The sequence below is a fragment of the Dendrobates tinctorius genome, unplaced genomic scaffold (genome assembly GCF_039654945.1).
Source record: "Dendrobates tinctorius isolate UK_male_01 unplaced genomic scaffold, ASM3965494v1 ptg000120l, whole genome shotgun sequence".
Classification (NCBI taxonomy): domain Eukaryota; kingdom Metazoa; phylum Chordata; class Amphibia; order Anura; family Dendrobatidae; genus Dendrobates; species Dendrobates tinctorius.
The window spans coordinates 29,167,134-29,189,420 of record NW_027361788.1 but is presented as its reverse complement, the minus strand read 5'-3'; the positions used below and the strand labels follow the sequence as shown (position 1 = coordinate 29,189,420).

General features: G+C 49.2%; 1 protein-coding gene across 4 annotated transcripts in view; it reads right to left on the bottom strand.

Annotated features, from left to right (window-relative positions):
* PTPA (protein phosphatase 2 phosphatase activator) overlaps nucleotides 1-22,287 on the bottom strand; it is a 62,792-nt gene that overhangs the window by 27,910 nt on the left and 12,595 nt on the right. For all 4 annotated transcript variants that reach the window (XM_073541017.1, XM_073541016.1, XM_073541019.1 and 1 more), the window contains exons 4-5: nucleotides 1,928-2,053; nucleotides 1,248-1,365 (exon numbers count right to left, since the gene is read on the bottom strand). In XM_073541017.1, the coding sequence (XP_073397118.1) occupies nucleotides 1,248-1,365; nucleotides 1,928-2,053 (244 nt within the window). The remainder of the gene's footprint in view (nucleotides 1-1,247; nucleotides 1,366-1,927; nucleotides 2,054-22,287) is intronic.

Here is a 22,287-nt window from a genome sequence, read left to right as displayed (position 1 = left end):
TGATTATACAGTACAACGCAAACATCGGGGGTATACGCCAGAAGATAAAGCACAATATAAAAGGGATGAAAAAAAAAAAACGCACAAAATAATCACAAAAGTAATATTAAGTGTAATTGCTGTACAAGCCAGTAGGAGGCAGTGGTGACAATAGACGGAAAATCTGCCCAGTACTGTAGACATGTGGACTCATCCAGCAGAAGCAGGCAGCTGGACTCCATCTAGGATCGATTCATCCTTGTGGCATCCCATGCTGGCCACCATGACGGACATAAACCAGGGAGTATTCCCGGCCTCCGACATGTGCCGCAGGTTCCTAAATGACTCTCATAGCCTCCTTTACTGGCCACCATGTTGTACTCGTCCAAAACTCACTGCCCATCAGCCACCTCACTCATCGGCAACCTTTCCTGCCTCTCCAGCTTCCTTCCCATTTCAGCACCCCTCCCAAAACTTACAGTTACTGAGCCTCAAATAGCACCTTCTAATGGCCTTTAACCCCTTCCCAGCTGCCATGAAAGGTTGCGCATCGTCACAACGAGCGCCCGGACCCTACTCCATGTTCCTATATTATACTATGGGAAGTAAACGTCCGATAAGATTGGGGCAGCGATCTAACAGGAAAGGGGCTTGCGGGAAAATATAACTAAGGGCCGACAAGGAAAGGGATAAAAAATAAAGTACAGAAAGAATGATTGGGGGGGGGGGGGGGGGGGGGGGTGACGGATGGCCACTGCTGGACTGCACTGGAGACGTGCGGCTGCGTACGTGAGAGGAGCTCCATGCCGCGGGCACATTGCACCGCAGCCCCGGGAACACGTGCGACTGTCGCTGTCACCCCATGGAGTTACAAGACACAAACCGTTTTAGAGTGACTAACAGAGAACAAGAAATGATGTAAGGGAGAGGGAGAAAAAACTGACAGCACAGGAAGAAGTGGGCTCCAGCGCTCAGAAAGCACCGCAGGCACCGAGCTAGCAAGCGTGCGAGCACTGCCGCAGCAACAGGGCACCCTGGTGGCACCATGCAGAATGGCAGGCAGCTTTCATTTCAGAGCCTGTGCAGTGGGCATCGTTTGGGGTTTTGTTTAGTGACAACGCTGATGAAAAATGACCCCATTTTACAGATACTCATTTGCACCGATCTAAAGAGAACGTTCAAAGCGATGCAGCATTAACGCAGAAGCTTCGTCTTCCTACACGATTGTGTCCTATAGGGGGCATTTTGCAGCTGCCAATGGAAGTTACCTGTGCCGTAGTCGATACGGGTTGCGTTCCCCACAGATTCCTTCAGATAGACGGCCACCTCGGGCACGGCTGCGCTCAAATGCGGAGGGATCACCGTAGAAATGAGATTCTCGGCTTCCTAAATGGAAGATTGCGGTGTTAGATATGTGCGTTGTATATCATGGACTGGGAATACAGGTTGTGAGGTACGGTGAATAGGATCTAAGGAGCACCCAATGGCACGTGTGCCATATGGACCCCTTGAAGGATGCAGAGCATGTGTCAGTATGCAGATATACACCACTGCAGATGCACTGCATGTATTAGCTATGAACACCATGTGTATGATAGGGGGGAGATGAGTGATGCAACCACATGAGCAATAAGGAATCAGACTGAAATCTTCCCTAAGGTGCGGGGTATACAGGAGCGGTAAGTGTGCAGCTCCCACCCCCGCCTCAGGTGCCTGCCTTGGTCTACAGGACAACTTAAGGGGCTACTCTGCTGACAATGCTGCCATACACATCAGACAGCCATGTCGCCCATACGTATGTACTCTGGGATAAGCAGGGAGCTATGCATAGGTTGCACTATGTGCATTGTGTGGTACATCATCCGTAAAGACATATTGGGGGTGTCCGTACTGCCCACTTACTGGAAACTTTGTGCAACGGCTCATGAATCTCTCCTGCAGTGCCCACCTGATCCAACTTGGCGTACCAGGTTCGAAATGCCTTGTTGCCAAAACGGGACGGTTGGTCCACAGGAGGTGTTTCATCGATCCAGCGATCTAAGGTGTCCAGTACGGCCATCAGCTTCACAATCACCTGCGGGAAGGTAAGGGTATACTTAGTAATGTGACGTGCCGGCTTGTTTCTGGCAGGACAATCAGCGAGATGTCACAGAGCCTTTCTAGATTTCATGCCACCCCTCCGATTCGTGGTGGGTCTTTCACATCAGTTGGCACACTGGCAGGGATATACCCATTGCCTGGTGCCCGGGACAAAATGAGCACTTCCCCCTTATCAGATCACTTCCTCTGATCATTCATTTTCAAGAGGCGCAATGACCCTGATGGACATTTGTTTGCAGGAGAAACGTTAGTTCTATGGCTGCTGTACCTAGGATGGAGGCAAGGGCACCAGCCGTGGTGAACGCCCCTGGGCGTGTCTGGAGAAGGCCGGAGCCACACGTCTGACTTGCCCTCCGAATACAGAGCCTGCAAAGTCCGAGCCAGAAGTGGGCGACTCCTCACCCAATCTCAACAACCTCACATATGGTCGGTGATGACCCACCTAATATGGAAGTGTTGACGTCTCCCTGTATTATATGAAGAAGACCCCTTTACCCCCGTGGAGGCAGTGGTCTCTCTCTTCACTTTTGGACCTTATGGAGGATCGGGCTTATCCTCTTTATGGCTTATGTACAATCTCTACCTACATACTAACAAGCGGCAAGCTGCTGGCCTACACGGTTACCCTCATATAGGCGACCCCCGGCCGGTCTGTACCATGGACGTCAGACATGACATCGGCCTAAGGAACGGGGGGCGGTAGACGGAGAAATAACATCTATGTATCTGTCATACTGGGATCTATATCCATATCTGGTACATATAGATGTATCCTAATATCGCCGATCATCTATGTATCATTACAATGGTCTCAGATGCCTATAGATAGCAGTGAGACTATTATGGGATGGACAGATGAGGGATACATGAACATTTATTAATCTTTGTATCCATCATAACTCACCGCTATCTATAGGTATCTGACACCATTATATGGGTACATAGAACATCGGAAATGAGAAAGAGAGAGAAAGAGAGAGAAAGAGAGAAAAAGAGAGAAAAAGAGAGAGAAAGAGAGAAAAAGAGAGAGAAAGAGAGAAAAAGAGAGAAAAAGAGAGAAAAAGAGAGAGAAAGAGAGAAAAAGAGAGAAAAAGAGAGAAAAAGAGAGAAAAAGAGAGAAAAAGAGAGAAAAAGAGAGAAAAAGAGAGAAAAAGAGAGAAAAAGAGAGAAAAAGAGAGAAAAAGAGAGAAAAAGAGAGAAAAAGAGAGAGAAAGAGAGAAAGAGAAGAGAGAAAGAGAGAAAGAGAGAAAGAGAGAAGAGAAAGAGAGAAAGAGAGAAAGAGAAAGAGAGAAAGAGAGAAAGAGAGAAAGAGAGAAAGAGAGAAAGAGAGAAAGAGAGAAAGAGAGAAAGAGAGAAAGAGAGAAAGAGAGAGAGAGAGAGAAAGAGAGAGAAAGAGAGAGAAAGAGAGAGAAAGAGAGAGAAAGAGAGAGAAAGAGAGAAAGAGAGAGAGAGAAAGAGAGAAAGAGAGAGAGAAAGAGAGAGAGAGAAAGAGAGAGAGAAAGAGAGAGAGAAAGAGAGAGAGAAAGACAGAGAGAGAGAGAAAGAGAGAGAGAGAAAGAGAGAGAGAGAGAAAGACAGAGAGAAAGAGAGAGAAAGAAAGACAGAGAGAGAGAGAAAGAGAGAGACAGAGAGAGAAAGAAAGAAAGATAGAGATAGAGAGAGAGAGAGAAAGAGAAAGAAAGACAGAGAGAGAGAGAGAGAGAGAGAGAGAAAGAGAAAGAAAGACAGAGAGAAAGAAAGACAAAAAGAAAGACAGAAAGAGAAAGAAAGGGAAAGAGAAAGAAAGTGATAGAAAGGCTGAAAAAGAGAAAGACAGAAAAGGAGAGAGAAAGAAAGAAAGAAAGAAAGAAAGAAAGAAAGAAAGAAAGAAAGAAAGAAAGAAAGAAAGAAAGAAAGAAAGAAAGAAAGAAAGAAAGAAAGAAAGAAAGAAAGAGATCTTGGATAGACAGACGACAGATAGATAGACACTCCGGGTGAATTGTTGGTGGCAGGCCGCTGCTCCAGAGGATCCAGCTGTGGCGGCTGCAGCCTCTTGTTGTAATTAAGAGTCATGGGGAGCGAGGCTTTCTGTTAAACAATGCCCGTGATTTACATGGCCACCAGCCTGCCAGCCATGGGCGGCTCATTATGGCCAATTCTGGATTCTCCGTCCCTCTGGTGGAGCGGAGACTGGCTGAGTAATGGCTGGCAGGGGATGGCTGTACCTCTAGGCTCCGGACCTGGGGGAGGGGAGAGCAGTCACGCATCCATCGCTTTCTACTGCTTTTTAAAGGGATTAAACCCAGCGCGGCCGTATGCCGTGAGCAGGCCCCAGCTGCCAGCCCAGGCAGCTAATACATAATTAAAGAGACACAAGGGTTTGGTTGGTGTCTGGGTCTCTTTGAAAAGCCGTGTGGAAGCGCAGGCGGCATCCTATTGTCCGGCTAAATTAATATTGCAACGGAAGCATTAGGGTGTGTGTCCTATGTAGCCGGGGGTCATTGGGAGCGAGAGAGCAGGGACAAATCCCACTCAGTTTCAGCCGGTATACCCCGAGCCATGTGCAGAAAACGCAAAAAACTAGGAAGAAAAATAATAATGGCATTCATGACACTGATGTTTGTGGGTATATACTGCCACACACAGATGCCCCTTACGTAAGGGATATGGTCCTGCTCAGCTCCATGGAAGTGAACGGGGCTAAGCTGCAATACCAGACACAACCTGTAGACAGGTGGGGTGCTGTTTATGAAACATAGCAAACATGTGTTTCTAATTCTGGACAACTCCTTTGAGTTAAAAAAGGAGTGTGGACTTCCCAATAGTCAGAGTGGGGGACACCTTCAAAAAGGAGGATACAGTATATCAGTTTGTTACTAGGGTTGAGCAAAATGATTTGCAGGATGACGCCGGGAGTCCTCTGACCCTCCTACCAACATCCTCGTACCCCTTCTGCTCAGTAGGCCACAATGCAGTGACACCGCAGCTACCTACTAATCAGAAGATGCTGGGGGGAGAGGGTTTCTGGGGTCTGGTCGCCACAGACTACCAACTGAGCTGCTGAAAATCGTTTGGTTCAACTCTATTCATTGCACAACTCATTGATTTTAAAAAGGAACTGTGTAATGCTTTTACCGCCTCTGGGGCTGCTGCAGGAAAATGCTGCACTTTCTCTGGGATTTCCCACTACATTACAGCTAATGAATTTTCCAAAGCCGCTAAAAAGGCATGTACAAAAAGGGTTAAACAGGAGGGACTTAAACGACGCTGCACCACCCCCTTGCATGTGGCAGCAACCTTGCCTAGTTTTTGGAAGCGTAAAACTCAGGTATTTTCCTGGTGTCGGCCACATGGGGCGCTGCACCCAATAGTCCATCGTTCGGGATTGGGCATGGGTGAGGGGTTACATTTCCTAAAGGAATATACACAATTGTTATAATAATCCCAGGTCCTGTATCTAAGCACAGAGTACTGAACTAAGTCTATACCTCTTTGGTGCTGGTAAGAACTCACCATACACCAGGACACAAGAACCACTAATACATTTGTCAGATATGTAAGAATTGCAGCATGAGAGATTCAACTACAGTCACTTGGGGCACGCAGGAAATGTATCAATGGCTTCAAGCCGCTTTTGGTGCTAATTTGTGCAAAAAAATTTGGCATAAAATACACCAGTCTAAGTAACCTCCCAGTATACTATCTAATATATGCCACGATCTACCTATCATGGGCCAAATCTGTGCTGAAAGTGCCCTTTAGGTGTTTGAGTGACAGGACACAATGCTAAATAAACGAATAAATGTATTCTTCCATGTGTCCACCAGGTGGCAGTATTCTTATAGAGTATATAGACTGCAGGGTGCTGTACTGCAGCATTAACATTCCTCTGACAGGTAACCTACCCTAGTAATAAAAAATAAATACAAATATCACCTTCCCCTGTGCTGAATGTAATGCAAGCACAGCATGAGGACGGTGGAGATCTCCCCTAGCAAAGTGGTGGATAAACACAATGTAATATATGAAAAATTATTTCCAAGTGTCATCTTCTGTGTATCCGCTAGATGGCAGTGTTGTACCCATAATGGCTGATTCAGTGCACTCAATGAGAGGACGGGACCCCGGACCCTTCATTATATGCGCGAGCAGCCCCCAATGTGGGAAAGGACACAGTTCAGATTCATACTACAAGTATAATAAAATGATCTACACTGTACATTTCCACCAATGTCCGGAGGTTATGACATACATGCCTAGTAGGGGCTCCTTTTGAAGGAATTATAAACAGATTGGGCAGGGGGCACCCTACTCAGAATGCCCAGAGGTGGGGGTCTGTGTGACCCATTTAACTTAAAGGGATGTCCACTCCACAATTTTATTTTACAAATGGGCGCTTCGTGGTCTTAACCCCTTCACCTCCAAGCCTGTTTTCACCTTCCTGACCAGGCCAATTTTTACAATTCTGACCACGGTCACTTTATGAGGTAATAACTTTTGAACGCTTCAGCGGATCCCCGTTTTCTTGTGACATAATGTACTTCATGATAGCGGTAAAATTTCTTTGGTACGATTCGCGTTTACGTGTGAAAAAACGGAAATTTGCTGAAAATTTTGCAATTTTCAAACTTTTAATTTTTATGCCCTCAAAATCAGAGTCATATCCCACAAAATAAAAAAGAAATAACATTTCCCACATGTCTACTTTACATCAGCACAATTTTTGAAACAATTTTTTTTTTGTTAGGAAGTTATAGGGGTTAAAATTTGACCAGCGATTTCTCATTTTTACATCACCATTTTATTTTTACGGATCACATCACATTTGAAGCCACTTTGAGGGGTCTATGAGATAGAATGGTGTCACTTTTGGGTATTTTCTAAAAACTGTACCCCTTAAGGTGCTCAAAACCAGATTCAAGAAATTTATTAACCTTCAGGTGCTTCACAGCAATTAATGGAATGTGAAAGGAAAAAAGAAACATTTAACTTTTTTTCATAAAAATGTTCCTTGAGGCTGCGTTCACTTACCGATGCTCCTGCCAACTCCCGTTCCCAGTAATGCCTTGCGGCAAGGACCTGTGATGACGTAGCGGTCTCGCGAGACCGCTATGTCATCAAAGGTCTCGCAAGGCATTACTGGGAACGGGAGCATCGCGAGGATCGGGAACGCTGCATGGGACGCTGGAAGGTGAGAAGATCACAATTTTTTATTATATTATCATTTTTAACATTAGATCTTTTTACTACTGATGCCGCATAGGCAGCCTCAATAGTAAAAAGTTGGTCACACTAGTCAAACACTATGTTTGACGAGTGTGACCAACCTGTCAATCAGTTCTCCAAGAGACGCTACAGATCGCTTGGAAAATGCTAGCAATTCTGCAAGCTAATAACGCTTTCAAATCGCTAGTTTTTCCACGGGAAAATCGCGGGAATTTAAAATGCGGTTTTCCCGCGGAATGGAATTCCCGCAGGAGTTCCGCAACGTGTGCACATAGCCTTAGACCCAATTTTTTTTTTTTTTTTTTTTTTACTTTCACTTTCGCAACAGGAGAAATTGCTCCATACAATTTGTTGCGCAATTTCTACTGAGTATGCCGATACCCCATATGTGGGGGAAATCTGCTGTTTGGGCGCACATCAGGGCTCGGAAGGGAAGGAGCGCCATTTGACTTTTTGAATACAAAATTTGATGGAATAATTAGCAAACACCATGTCACGTTTGGAGAGCCCCTCATGTGCCTTAACAGTTGAAACACCCCCCCCCCCCCCATTTGGCCCCAAATGTTATATTTTCACAAGGGTAACAGGAAAAACTAGACCCCAAAGCTTGTTGTACAATTTCTCCTGAGTTTACTGATACCCCCATATGTGGTCGAAACATGGATTTTTGTGAGTACTCACCGTAAAATCCTTTTTGTCCGAGACGCTCATTGGGGGACACAGGTACTGTGGGTGTATGCTACCGCCATCTGGAAGCTGACACTAGGCAAACAACACAAGGTTAGCTCCTCCCCCGCCGTATACACCCTCGCCCTGATTGCGGGCAGAAGCCAGTTTAGTGTAAAAGCAGTAGGAGAACAACAACAATCAGCCTTAATGCAGTAAACAATATGTCTGGCAAGGGACCACCCTGATACTTACGAAAAAAGGCACATTAATTAAATAAACACGAGCCAATCGGCTAACAGGGTGGGTGCTGCGTCCCCCAATGAGCGTTTCGGAGAAAAGGATTTTACGGTGAGTACTCACAAAAATCCATGTTTCTCCTTCGTCTCATAGGGGGACACAGGTACTGTGGGACGTCCTAAAGCAGTCCCTGGGTGGGAGATTGACTCACTGATTCAAGCTGCATGCACCTCTTTCGTTCAAAGGTGCGCCACTGCTGCTTGGAGCATCCTTCTACCCAGGCTCACATCCGCCGAAGCCTGAGTATGGATACTGTAATGTTTAGTTAATGTGTGCAGGCTGGACCAGGTTGCTGCCTTGCATACCTGTTCCGCCGAGGCCTGATGCCGAAGCGCCCAAAAGGCGCCCATTGCCCGAGTAGAATGCGCTTTGATCCCTGCTGGAACTGACACACCTCTGATATGATAGGCCTCCTGAATAGTTAAACGGATCCATCTGGCTATGGTCGCCTTTGAGGCCGCGAGCCCCCTCCTGCGCCCCTCAGGGAGCACGAACAGCTTATCCGTCTGGCGAAAAGGTGCCGTCTGTGACACGTACCGCCTGAGTGCTCTCACTAGGTCTAAGGTGTGAAGAGCTTTCTCTACGCGATGCACCGGTGCTGGACAGAATGAAGGCAAGACAATATCTTCATTGATGTGAAAAGAGGACACCACCTTCGGAAGAAAGGGGGGAGCTGGTCTAAGCACCATCTTATCCTTGTGGAAAATGAGAAAAGGTGCTGGGCAAGATAGGGCCGCCAACTCCGAAACTCGCCTAACGGAGGTAATGGCTACCAAAAATACCACCTTCCAAGAAAGGAACGATAAGGAAATATCCTGCAGCGGCTCGAAGGGCACTTCCTGCAGAACGCTCAGGACCAGGTTAAGATCCCAGGTGTCCATCGGCGCCTTATAGGGGGGTATTAGATGAGAGACTCCCTGGATGAAGGTCTTTACCTGCATATTAGTAGCAACCTTTCGCTGGAACAGGACGGACAGTGCCGATATCTGTCTCTTAAGGGAGCTCGGGGCCAGCCCCGAGTCTAGGCCTGATTGAAGAAAGGCCAAGATGTTGGGAATAGAGAACGTCAGGGGCAAATGACCCGGCTCTCGACACCAAGTGAAGAAAATTTTCCAGGTGTAATGGTAAATTCTCGCTGAGGTCGGTTTCCTGGCGCTAACCATTGTGGCGACCACCTCACGCTCAAAACCTGCTTGAGTTAGAATCCAAGATTCAATGGCCATGCCGTCAAACACAGGGCCCCTGAGTTCGGGTGGAAGATCGGTCCCTGGTGCAGTAGATCTGGGCGCTCTGGTAGTCGCCATGGGACGTCGGTGAGCAGCCGCACAAGATCTGCGTACCACGCCCGTCGGGGCCAGTCTGGTGCCAGCAGAATTGCTGGGACCCCCTCTGCTTTGATCTTCCTGATGACCCTCGGAAGCAATGGCAACGGAGGAAACAGGTATGGAAGGCGAAACTGGTTCCATGGTAAGACCAACGCATTCACCCCGAACGCTCGTGGGTCTCTTGACCGAGCGACGAACATAGGCACCTTGGCGTTCGTTCTGGACGCCATCAGGTCCACATCCGGTGTTCCCCACCGTTGGCAAATTTGCTGGAAGACCTCGGGGTGCAGGGCCCATTCCCCAGCCACGACCTCTTGTCGGCTGAGGAAGTCCGCTGCCCAATTTTCTACACCTGGGATGTAGACTGCTGAAATTATCGACTGGTTCTTTTCGGCCCAATGAAGCACCTGTGCTATCTCGCGCATGGTTGCCCTGCTGCGCGTGCCCCCCTGTTGATTTACGTAAGCCACAGCCGTGGCGTTGTCTGACTGTATACGAATGGGCCGTCCTGCTAGGAGGTACTGGAAATGCTGCAGCGCCTGCCAGATCGCTCGTATTTCCAACAAGTTTATCGGAAGACGAGCTTCCTGTTGCGACCACTGGCCTTGTGCCATGTGGTGGCGAAAAACTGCTCCCCAGCCGAGGAGACTGGCGTCGGTCGTGACCACTAGCCAGTGGTCTGGGGGAAACGGCTTCCCCTGAAGAAGGGAGGATCTGGTCGTCCACCACTCCAGCGATTGCCTGACCTGAGAGGATAGCCAGCACCGCTGATCAAGGGTGAACGGATTCTTGTCCCAGGCTGACAAATGAGCGTGCTGTAGGGGTCAAAGATGAAATTGAGCAAACGGAATTGCTTCAATTGCTGCCACCATCTTCCCCAGTATCCTCATCCCAAACCGAATGGTGTTTGGGACCAGCTGCTGGAGCTTCAGGACTCCCTGTCTGAGCGCTAGGGCCTTGTTTTGAGGGAGACTTACCAACCCTTGGGAGGTATCGAAGACCATTCCTGGAAAAACAATCCTCCGAGCTGGGACCAGAGATGATTTCTTCCTGTTGACCAACCAACCTAAGCAGGAGAGTGTATCCAGTGTAATGCTGACATTCTCCTTGCACGCCCGAAACGAGGGACCCTTCACCAAGAGGTCGTCTAAGGCCTCTTTCACACATCAGGTTTTCGCCGTCAGGCGCGATCCGGCGCTTTTGACAGAAACCGGATCCGGCGAAATGCAATGCCGGATCCGGTTTCCCCCCCCCATTGACTTGCATTTGCGCCGGATCGCGCCGGATGGCCATGCGTTTCATCCGGTTATCGCCGGATCCGGCAATGTGTCGCAATGTGTCGCGATCCGGCGTCTGGAAAAAAGTCTACTGTAACGTTTTTTGTCTCCGGCGAAAAAGCCGGACACGCCGGATCCGGCGCGTCCGGCTTTTTCACACAATGAAAGCCTATGAGCGCCGCAATGCGCCGGATCCGGCGAAAGTCTGATCCGGCGGCCGGATCCGGTTTTTTGGTCTGAGCATGCTCAGTAGCTCTGCCCACAAGACATATATAAAAGCAAGACAGTGGGACCCACAGCCACACCCAACATGCCACCCAAGACAGCAACCAGGCGCAGGAGAAGGCAGGAGACCACTGCAGCACCATCCGCACCACCACCACCCCAAATGGAGCAGCAAATAGAACATGCTGAGGAGGGGAGGCCAGCAGCAGATGAGAGACGGTAATTATCAAATCCCCCATTCCTCCAAACTAGGGCTATTGAATATCAAGATATTCATTGGCCCTTTGTTTCTCTTTATTCAACAGCCGCCCAATAGATGCAGCAGCAGCAATGGCAGCAGCTTCAACACCACCCACAGGCATGGAGTATGGCCACCAGGAAGACAGCACATCATCTTCTGGGAGCCCTCCCTCGCATCGTCAGCGTTTGACGGTAAGTTTTTATTTCCAAAATCCATCTTCTCTGTAATATATGTCTATTCATGGCCTTTTATTTCAAAACAGGAATCACAAGATGAAGAGGAGCTCCCAGAAGAAGAAGGAAGGGGTGGACAGACACCTGGAGTGGGCTCACAATTGGTAAGTTTTTTGCATCAAACGCAGAAACACAACATCACACTACACACAACACATAGAAAACAATGTTCTGCAGACCACACACAGCAAACAAATGCCTACATCCAAAGACATAACTTTTTTTGTTTTCTTCTCTAGTCTTCCCAATCTGGTGCTTGGCCAAGAGGTGCTCGCAGTGCCTCCCAGGGTCGTCGGCGACAGCAAAGCGGCGGTCACCAGCGTGTAAGTATAAATATTTTTGCTTTGTTTTTTTGCACTTTTTATTTCATTTCTTTTGTGGAGGCTAATTATGTTATTTTTGTCTTTTTCTTTAACAGCCTTCACAGCGTGCTCCCGACTCTGACGGTGAGGATGGAGGGATTGATATGGACCGCCTCATCGATCTTGTCAGAGAAAGGGAGCCGCTCTGGAATATGGCTGACCGCCGCCACGCTGACCTGATCGTTACCCGACGACTCTGGGAGGAAATCTGTTCGCTCCTTGTGGGCCGCTGGGAGGACCTCGATGTTCGGGCCCAGATTACAGAGCGTAAGTATATACAGTACCGGTTGCTTGATGTAAACCAGTGTTTCCCGAACTCCAGTCCTCGTGGTCCCCACGGATCATGTGTTCAGGATTTCTATTTACTATGGAAATCCGGAAAACATGACCCCTGGGGACCATGAGGACTGGAGTTTGGGAAACACTGATGTTGTATACTAACCACTCCTTTCTCGTTTCAGGGAACAGAATTGTGAATCGGTGGCGGTCTGTGAGGGATCGTTTCAAGAAGGAGTTCAATAAAGAGATGCGGGCCCCGAGTGGATCTGGAGGACGCAGGAGCAAGTACAAGTACGCAGAAGCCCTGTCGTTCCTCCGTGAAACAATGGTCACCAGAAGGTAAATATTACACACCACATGTGAAAAAAAATGTTAGATGTAAATTTTTTTTTCAGCCAGGGCCATACCATGTCAGTATTTTAATTGTTTTTTTTTCTCTTTATTCCACAGCACGGTGAGCAGCACTCGGGAGCCTGCACGATTGGACCCTTCGGAGGCGATCCCTGAGGAGACCGGCACCGAGGGACACTTCGACCGCCCCGGTACATCTGCACCTTCCCAGCCTTCCCACACATTCGACCCATCTGTCCCATCCACCAGCACAGGAGCATCGTGGCCGCCTACATTACATGAAGCTGCTGGTGAGGAGATCGCTTTCCCTTTACCCCACCCTTCTGCCCCTGCCACCTCTAGTACACCTGCGGGTACTGGGCGGCAGCGGCAGAGGGGTCAGGAAAAGACTTATGCGCCAGAGTTCTTGCATCTGAATGCATCTTTCCAGAACTGTCTAAAAGTCTTGTCAGAGCAAATCTCCGCAGGCTATCAGCAGATCAACTCCAGCATTCTGGAGGTGAAGACACTTCTGCAAACCATGCATTCAGAAGCAAGATCTTCGCCAAACCACACCTTTTTCAGGTCTGTTGTGGAGCACATGGAAACGCTCTCTCCTACCCAGCAGATGCATGTAATGCATTCATGCCACGGTGCTCTCCAGCACGTTACCTCCCAACCTCCTCCTCCCACCACAGTAGTTCCTCCACCTGCACCCCCTCCAGCCACTTTCCATCCTCCCCCTCCTATTACATCTACACCCCCTCCAGCCACTTTCCATCCTCCCCCTCCTATTACATCTACACCCCCTCCAGCCACTTTCCATCCTCCCCCTCCTATTACATACCATCCACCTCCCCAGCACCAGCCACCTCCCCAGCACCAGCCACCTCCCCAGCACCAGCCACCTCCCCAGCACCAGCCACCTCCCCAGCACCAGCCACCTCCCCAGCACCAGCCACCTCCCCAGCACCAGCAACCTCCCCAGCAACCTCCCCAGCACCAGCAACCTCCCCAGTACCTGCAAACTCCCCAGTACCAGCAACCTCCCCAGTACCAGCAACCTCCCCAGTACCAGACATCTCCCCACTTCCAGCAACCTGCCCCGTACCAGACATCTCCCCACTTCCAGCAACCTGCCCCGTACCAGACATCTCCCCACTTCCAGCAACCTGCCTCGTACCAGACATCTCCCCACTTCCAGCAACCTGCCTCGTACCAGACATCTCCCCACTTCCAGCAACCTGCCCCGTACCAGACATCTCCCCACTTCCAGCAACCTGCCCCGTACCAAACTCCTTCCCCATACAACTTGCCATCAACATCATCTGCTCCTACAGTCCCTGCCCAACCCTCCACTCCACCACCCACCACCTCTTCTGCTTCCCACATGTCCACCCATTCTGTAGTTTTTTCCACACCTTCACCTCTAACTGTTCCTTCCCCACAACGATCCCAGTCCTCTCTCCACACTCCCAGTGTCGAAGTGTCCCGCAGCCCCTACAGCAGTATTTCCACCACACACTACACAGAATTATGTGTGTTTTTAAATAAAAATGACCAGTTTTATGGTTTCAGTTTTATAGTTTCAAATTTTTATTAAACATGTTTATTAAAATTTTAAAAAAGTTTACTAAAAAAAACATTTTTCAATAAAAGTTAAATTATTTTACACTGGTTGTCTGTCATTTCTTTCTGCGGCGAAAAAGGTTAAATACAGGGTATTTAAAAGGTGAAATGGTATTCAAAACTAGGTATATAACTGTGGGTAAATTTTAGCTTTTTGCCACAGTTGTGTTCCTGGTTGTGTTTGAAGCAAAGTATTTCACCTAAAAAGTTGTGTTTATTGTTGGTGATTTCCTAACAATGTACACAACTTTTGTTAAAAGGTGAAATACTTTGCATAAAACACAACCAGGTACACACCTGTGGCCTAAAGCTAAAAATAGAGACCATGACAAGATAGCCAACTTTGGTTGGCAAAGGTATATACTGTTGGTACAGAAGGTACACAAGTTTGGGGCACAAATCTTTCACACTCTGTCATCCTGCCAGTGTACTCTGCCTTGAGGTGACATAAAGTATAGTGCAAAATTGTCCCTCATTACTGAAACCGTCACAGAACTTCTAGTGGTAATGTCATGGTAATCTTGCAAGGTGGTTTCTTCAGAGGTGTCCTCAATGGAAATGGGTTCCTTGCATATAACAAAATTGTGGAGTACCACGCACGCTTTGATCACCTCGTCCACAGTTTCTGTCTTGAGGTTGATCGCAGTCAATAGGACCCGCCATTTGGCTGTCAGAATACCAAAGGTACATTCAACCATTCTTCTTGCTCTTGTGAGGCGGTAATTAAAAATGCGTTTTGGTCTTGTCAATCCTCTGCTAGAGTACGGTTTCAAAAGGTGTTCTGACAGCTGGAAGGCTTCATCCCCTACACAGACAAATGGCATAGGTGGACCAGATGTTTGCGGCAGCGGTCTAGGTGGTGGGAACTGGAAGGTGTTTCCATACAGTTTACGCCCCATGGCAGACAGTTTGAAAACTTGAGAGTCATTGGAGCGGCCATAGGCCCCAATATCAACCGCAATAAATTTGTATTCCGCGTCAGCGATGGCCATGAGGACAATTGAAAAATATTTCTTGTAATTGAAATATTCCGATCCCGATCCTGCTGGCTTTACAATGCGGATATGTTTCCCGTCCACAGCGCCCAAGCAGTTGGGAAACTGACATATCTGTTGAAACTTGTCAGCAATGTCAATCCACCTCTCTGTTGTGGGCTCTGGTAAAAACTCTTCAGCTAAGGAGTCCCACAGTGCACGGCATGTGTACTTCACAATTCCAGATATGGTGGAAATCCCGAGTCTGTACTGGAAATGCAGTGACGAAAGTGATTCTCCAGTTGCAAGAAATCTGTGGGGAATTAACAAACAATAAATTAGTTTTAAATCACAGCATTATACCAAAACTGACCTAACACTTGGAGATACAAATTACCACCAACAAGATTGCAGTGAAAGTGTGCTCTGATGCGATCATATCCAATAAATGTGGCTTACCTTAAAGTCACCATCAGACGCTCTGCGGGTGAAACGGAGAAGCGGCAATAGGTGTCCGCTTTTCTTATGAGGTGTGCAATGCGCTCCACCAAGTAATCAAAATTCTCCATTTTCATCCTAACATATCCAAAAAATTTATCCGGGTTTCGTCTAAGGTCCATGCAGAGTGTAGAATAGACCCCACGCGTCATTCTCTTGGCTGTGATGGGGTGGATCCACAAACGTCGTCTACGATGCCTGATGCGCTGCTGTCTCGCTCTCTCCTTCTCCAGAACAATCACCCTCAAACGATTTGCCTCCGCTGTAAAATCCGCCAAATTCTTCAAAATATTTCCAATGACAACATCCATCTTCGCCAGTAAACTTGCTCTTCTCTCCAACCTGCACTTTCTCCTCTACAACCTGTCAAAGAAGGGCTGTAGGAACATGCTATATATAGTTTTCCAGTAGCCAATCCCGTTCGGAAGGCCACAAGGGTCAATTTTAAAAACCGGATCCGGCGTAATCCGTCGAAAAACGGATAGAAAAACGGATGAACCGGATGAGACGGATCCGGTTTTGTCTGTCAAGAAAAAGACGGATCCGGCAGAAAACCGGATCCGTCACATCCGGTTTTACTAAACATTTGCCGGATCCGGCGTTCCGGCACGACGCCGGATCGCGCCTGACGCCGAAAACCTGATGTGTGAAAGTAGCCTAAATATGGCAAGATGACTATGCTTGAGTGTAAGACGGCCATCACGATTGCCATTACCTTCGTGAACACTCTGGGGGCGGTGGCTATCCCGAATGGGAGTGCTGCGAATTGAAAATGTCGCCCCTTGATGGCGAACCGAAGAAACTTTTGATGCGGAGGAAAAATGGGAATGTGCAGGTAGGCATCCTGAATGTCGATCGAGGCTAAGTACTCTCCCTGCTCCATGGCTGATATAACAGAACGGAGAGATTCCATCCTGAAATGTTTGACTCTGATGAACCTGTTTAAGAGATTAAAGTCCAAAACTGGTCTGATCGTCCCGTCTTTTTTGGGGACCGCGAACAGATTGGAATAAAATCGTTGAGCTTTTTCGTGCTCTGGTACAGGAACAATAACTCCGTTGTCTTGGAGTGAATCGATGGCCCCTAGCAGTGCTTTCGCCCAAGACTCCACCTTGGGAAGTCGGGAGAGAAAAAACCTTGTTGGAGGGTACCTGATGAACTCTATCTTGCACCCTGAAGTCACCAGTTCTACCACCCATAAGTCGTGTGCTACCTCGGCCCAGATATGGCGAAAAAGGAGCAGGCGGCCCCCCACCCTGCTGCTGTCGCCTACCAAAGTCTCCGAGTCATTTGGCTGAGGGTCTCTGGGCCCTGGCTCCTCTCGACCTGGGCTGGCGAGCGCGCATCCTTCCCACCGGAATGGGTCTATATGAGACCTGTCGCTCCCTATCCTGGTTGAAGCGAGGTGGGCCGGTCGAACTGGCTGCTGCCATCCGGTGTTGCGAAAAGCTCGAAAACGTGTCGGGACCTGACAAAAAGGCTGTTTCGCCTTTTGCTGCGGAAGGAAGCTACTTTTCCCTCCTGTCGCATCGGAGATGAGCCGATCCAACTTCTCCCCCAACAGGTGGCCTCCCTGATAGGGCAAGGAGGTCAAGGACTTCTTGGAAATTGAATCGGCTCGCCAAGTTCTCAACCAGAGGGCTCTCCTAATGGCTATCGCATTAGCGGCCGCAAATGCTTCACAATTAGCCGCATCCAAAGACGCATTAAATAAGTAGTCTCCAGCCACAGCAATCTGACTTGCGACCTCAGACACCTCCGCAGGTAGACCTCTATCCTGCAAGGCGTTATTCAAAGACTCTGACTATGACATCATGGCCTTGGCTACCCACGTCGCCGCGAAAAAAGGGGCGAGCGCCGAACCTGATGCCTCAAAAACTGTTCGCACTAAACCCTCTATGAGCCGATCAGTGGGGTCCTTAATGGACGATCCGTTAGGCACCGACAACAAGGACTTCGAGGCCAGGCGTGACACTGGTGGGTCCCACCACTGGGGATTCTTCCCATTTCTTACAGAGTTCCGGGGCAAATGGGTATTTCGCCTCTATAGGCTTCTGACCCGAGAAACGCTTGTCTGAGCGTTCTCTGTGGTGCTGCACTATATCCTCAAATTCTGGGTGAGTGCCAAATACTCTATGCGGGTGCTTGGCCCGCTTAAAGGCTACCTTATGGCTCGCGGCCAAGGTAGCATCTTCTTCAATCCCCAGGGTTTGATTGACTGCTTCAATGAGGCTGTCTACTGTCTCCCGGCATTCCAGAGTATCTAGATCAAGTGGCTCGACTGAGTCACGATCCAAACTCTGCCCGCTCCCGCTCGCTGGTGAAAGGGAGCGTGATGCTGCACTACCTGATGCCGAGGCACCGGATAAGCCGGGAGACCTCGTATGGGTTTGTTTCCTTCGCCTCTGTCTGGCATAGAAACGGCCCCTGCAGGCCGAAGGTTCCTGTGAGGTGGAGGACGCTTACCAGATAAGCGAGCCACTATCCTTGCCTCCCTTTGGGGCGTGAAGGGACTCGATCGCCTTTGTAAGTGAAGCCATAGACGGGGATAATGATAGCGCCCATTCCGGAGGATTCGTTTCTCTGGATTCAGTCGCCGAGGGAGGCTCCTGGGCGCGTTCGGAGTCACAGGCCTCGCACACTTTGGCACTCTGCGCTCGTGGAAACGGGGCCTTACAAGAAGTGCATGCAGCGTAGAGAAAAAAGTCTCCGTGGGGTAAGCCGACCTCTTTCCTGGTCACGGCCTACCCAGCACTAAAGCCGGGGCCTGGATTTATCTGGCGCCTGCCCAGCGCTCCAAGGGGCAGGCCACCGGAAGTGACGCATCGCGGCGAGGGCAGTACTTCCGCCGCAGCCTACATCGGCAAAAAGCCAGGGGCTCAATTTTTACCCCACCACCCGCGGTGCCGCAGCGGCGACGGCTGCTGTCCACCGCCCCGCGGCGCGATGCGGGGGCGGCGATGGCGCGCCGCGGTCTAACAGTGGCAAAAAAGCCGGGGCTAAATTTTTCTCCCCCGCCTGCGGCGCTGTGAATGCTGCGGCGGCTGACGCAAGAACCGCCTCTTCTTCTGGAAACGAGGAGGCCCTAGGGAGACGCACACCGCTGCCTGCCGCTGCTGCCCAGGAGCCCCCCCGCACGCCCGTACCTCGAGCTAAAAACAGGATCCAGGTAGGCCCTTTAGGGCGGACAACAAACCAGGGAGCGGGGGCTGGTGAGGGGATCCTGGACGGTGCAGGCACCCTAACTCCTTCCAGCTTCAGCCGAGGAGAGGGACCGTACGCCTCCTTGCAGCACCTTCGTCTTGCGTTGGTGGAGCAGTGGGGGCCGCTTGGACCGTCTTGTGCCTCTGAATAGCCCGTAGTTTCTCTACCTAGGAGTGGTCAGGGCTAGGTCCGGCATGATGTCCCACGTCGCGGGAAAGGATACGTGGAGACGACACTCGCACGTGCCCGCCCGTTGATGGTTTGGGGAAATCGGACCCTTTCAATAGGATCCGTTGCCCCTGTCTAATCTTCATGGACAAAAAAAGTCTGGAGAAAAAGGACCAGACGTGTGCCTCCATAGACACTAAGCAAAAAACTGGCTTCCGCCCGCAATCAGGGCGAGGGTGTATACGGCGGGGGAGGAACTAACCTTGTGTTGTTTGCCTAGTGTCAGCCTCCAGATGGCGGTAGCATACACCTACAGTACCTGTGTCCCCCAATGAGACGAAGGAGAAAACTACATTTGAGGCACAGTGCAAAGCTCAGAAGGGAAGTAGCGCCATATTACGGTGCAGATTTTGCTGGACTGGTTTGAGGGTGCCTTGCTACACTGACAGAGCCCGAGGTGCCAGAACCCCCCAATAAGTGACCCCATTTTACAAACTACACCTCTCAATGAATTCATCTAGGGGTGCAGTGATCATATTGACACCACAGGTGTGTCACAGAATTTTATACCATTGGGCAGTGAAGAAAAAATAATTTAATTTTTACCACCAAGATTGTGTGTTAGCCCCAAATTTTACATTTTCACATTGGGAAATGGGTAAAAATGGCACCAGAATTTGTCCCACAGTTTCTGCTGAATGTAGAAATACCCCATATGTGGCTGTACAGTACTGCTTAGCCATATGGAGAGACTCGGGAGGAACGGAGCGCTATTTGCCTCCTGGAGCACAGATTTTCCTAAAATAGTCTACAGACTCCATATACAAAGCCCCCAAGTGCTAGAAGAGCAGAATCCCCCAACAAGTGAAAATAATAATTAAAAAACTGGACTGACAAATGAAAAATATCAAAAAAACGTAACAAAGACAATGTGAAAATATAACATTAATAATGCAGAATCAGTTCTCTTTAAGGTTTAGACCAGGGGTCCTCAAACTACGGCCCGCGGGCCACATGCGGCCCGCGAAGGACTTTTACCCGGCCCCTGGCTAGGCTGACATTAACCGCACTGATTGCACCGCCCTCACTGCCGTGGTGAACCAATCAGCGCGGCAGCCGTGATGAACCAATCAGCGCTGCAGCTCACAAACACTGCCACCCCCCCTGACACGCCCACTAAAGAACTAGAGTGCAAACTCGCGGGCGGGACGAGGCGCCGAGGAAAGGCGTTGTGAAGCCCTCAAGCAGAGACCACACAGACGACGTGATTGTCATCACGTCGGCTGCGCGGCCTAATGACGTCACGCCGCCTGTGCCGGAAGAAGACTGAGACGAGCGGGCGCCTCTTCAGAACAGCGGGGGACATAGGTGAGTACTGTTTTTTTTTTTGTTTTTTTTTAAACTCCGGGTCCTATTGGGGACCTGTGCTGGAAAATGGGGATGTTTACCTGCCTACTAGGGACCTGTGCTACGTATTGGGGACCTGTACCTGCCTATTGGGGACCTGTACCTGCCTATTGGGGACATTTACCTGCCTATTGGGGACATTTACCTGCCTATTAGGGACCTGTGCTACCTATTGGGGACATTTACCTGCTTATTAGGGTCCTGTGCTGCCTATTAGGGACCTGTACCTGCCTATTGGGGACCTGTGCTGCCTATTAGGGACCTGTACCTGCCTATTGGGGACCTGTACCTGCCTATTAGAGACCTGTACCTGCCTATTGGGGACCTGTGCTGCCTATTAGGGACCTGTACCTGCCTATTGGGGACCTGTGCTGCCTATTAGGGACCTGTACCTGCCTATTGGGGACCTGTGCTGCCTATTAGGGACCTGTACCTGCCTATTGGGGACCTGTACCTGCCTATTGGGGACATTTACCTGCTTATTAGGGACCTGTGCTGCCTATTAGGGACCTGTACCTGCCTATTGAGGACCTGTGCTGCCTATTGAGGACCTGTACCTGCCTATTGGGGACCTGTACCTGCCTATTGGGGACCTGTACCTGCCTATTGGGGACATTTACCTGCCTATTGGGGACATTTACCTGCCTATTGGGGACCTGTACCTACCTATTGGGGACATTTACCTGCTTATTAGGGACCTGTGCTGCCTATTAGGGACCTTTACCTGCCTATTGGGGACCTGTGCTGCCTATTGGGGACCTGTACCTGTACCTGCCTATTGGGGACCTGTACCTGCCTATTGGGGACCTGTACCTGCCTATTGGGGACATTTTCCTGCCTATTGGGGACCTGTGCTGCCTATTGGGGACATTTATCTGCTTATTAGGGACCTGTTCCTGCCTATTGGGGACCTGTTCCTGCCCATTGGGGACCTGTTCCTGCCCATTGGGGACCTGTTCCTGCCCATTGGGGACCTGTTCCTGCCTATTGGAGACCTGTTCCTGCCTACTGGGGACCTGTGCTGCCTATTGGGGACCTGTGCTGCCTATTGGGGACATTTACCTGCCTATTGGGGACCTGTGCTACCTCTTTGGGACCTGTGATGCTTACTGGGGACATTTACCTGCCTTTTAGGGACCAATGCTGCCTCTTGGGAATTCTTGCACCACACTAGTCTGAGCCTGAGGTAAAAGTGGAGTTCCACCAATATGGGCACTGATCAGGCTGCATTGCTGGGCACTGATCAGGCTGCATTGCTGGGCACTGATCAGGCTGCATTGCTGGGCAGTGCAGTCTGTATGTCTCTGTATGGGCAATTTTATTGTTGGTATATTGTTTTTGTAGCGCTGTATATATGTTGGTATTTTACTAATAGCAATTTTGAATCCCTAGGAAACAATGATATCAACAAAGAGAAAAAACTGACTCGAAGTGTAGGATATTCGAAGAACCGAAAAGAATCGGTAACTTTGATGATTTAACTTTACTTCTTCATTTTTAATATTGTATTTGTTCCTATTTTGTTTTATGATTTCTAAATAAGATATGTGCAGTGTGCATATGAATTTGGTGCTAATTTTGTTTAAACTATATTCCGGCCCACCAATGGTCCGAGAGACCGTGATCTGGCCCCCTGTTTAAAAAGTTTGAGGACCCCTGGTTTAGACTCAGTGGAACACGTGTATTTAACCAATAGATCCAAAAGGTTTCCTTGTCCCGGAGTCTTTTCTCTCTATTTCCAACTCTTCGATCCACATTGATTTGCTCTATTGCAAAAGCCTTAAAAAACGATGTTTGTCTGTTATGGACAGTAACAAAGTGCTTAGACAAATTAGCAACATTACGAGTAGTTGGATGCACTAGATCATATAGATGTTCCCTGATT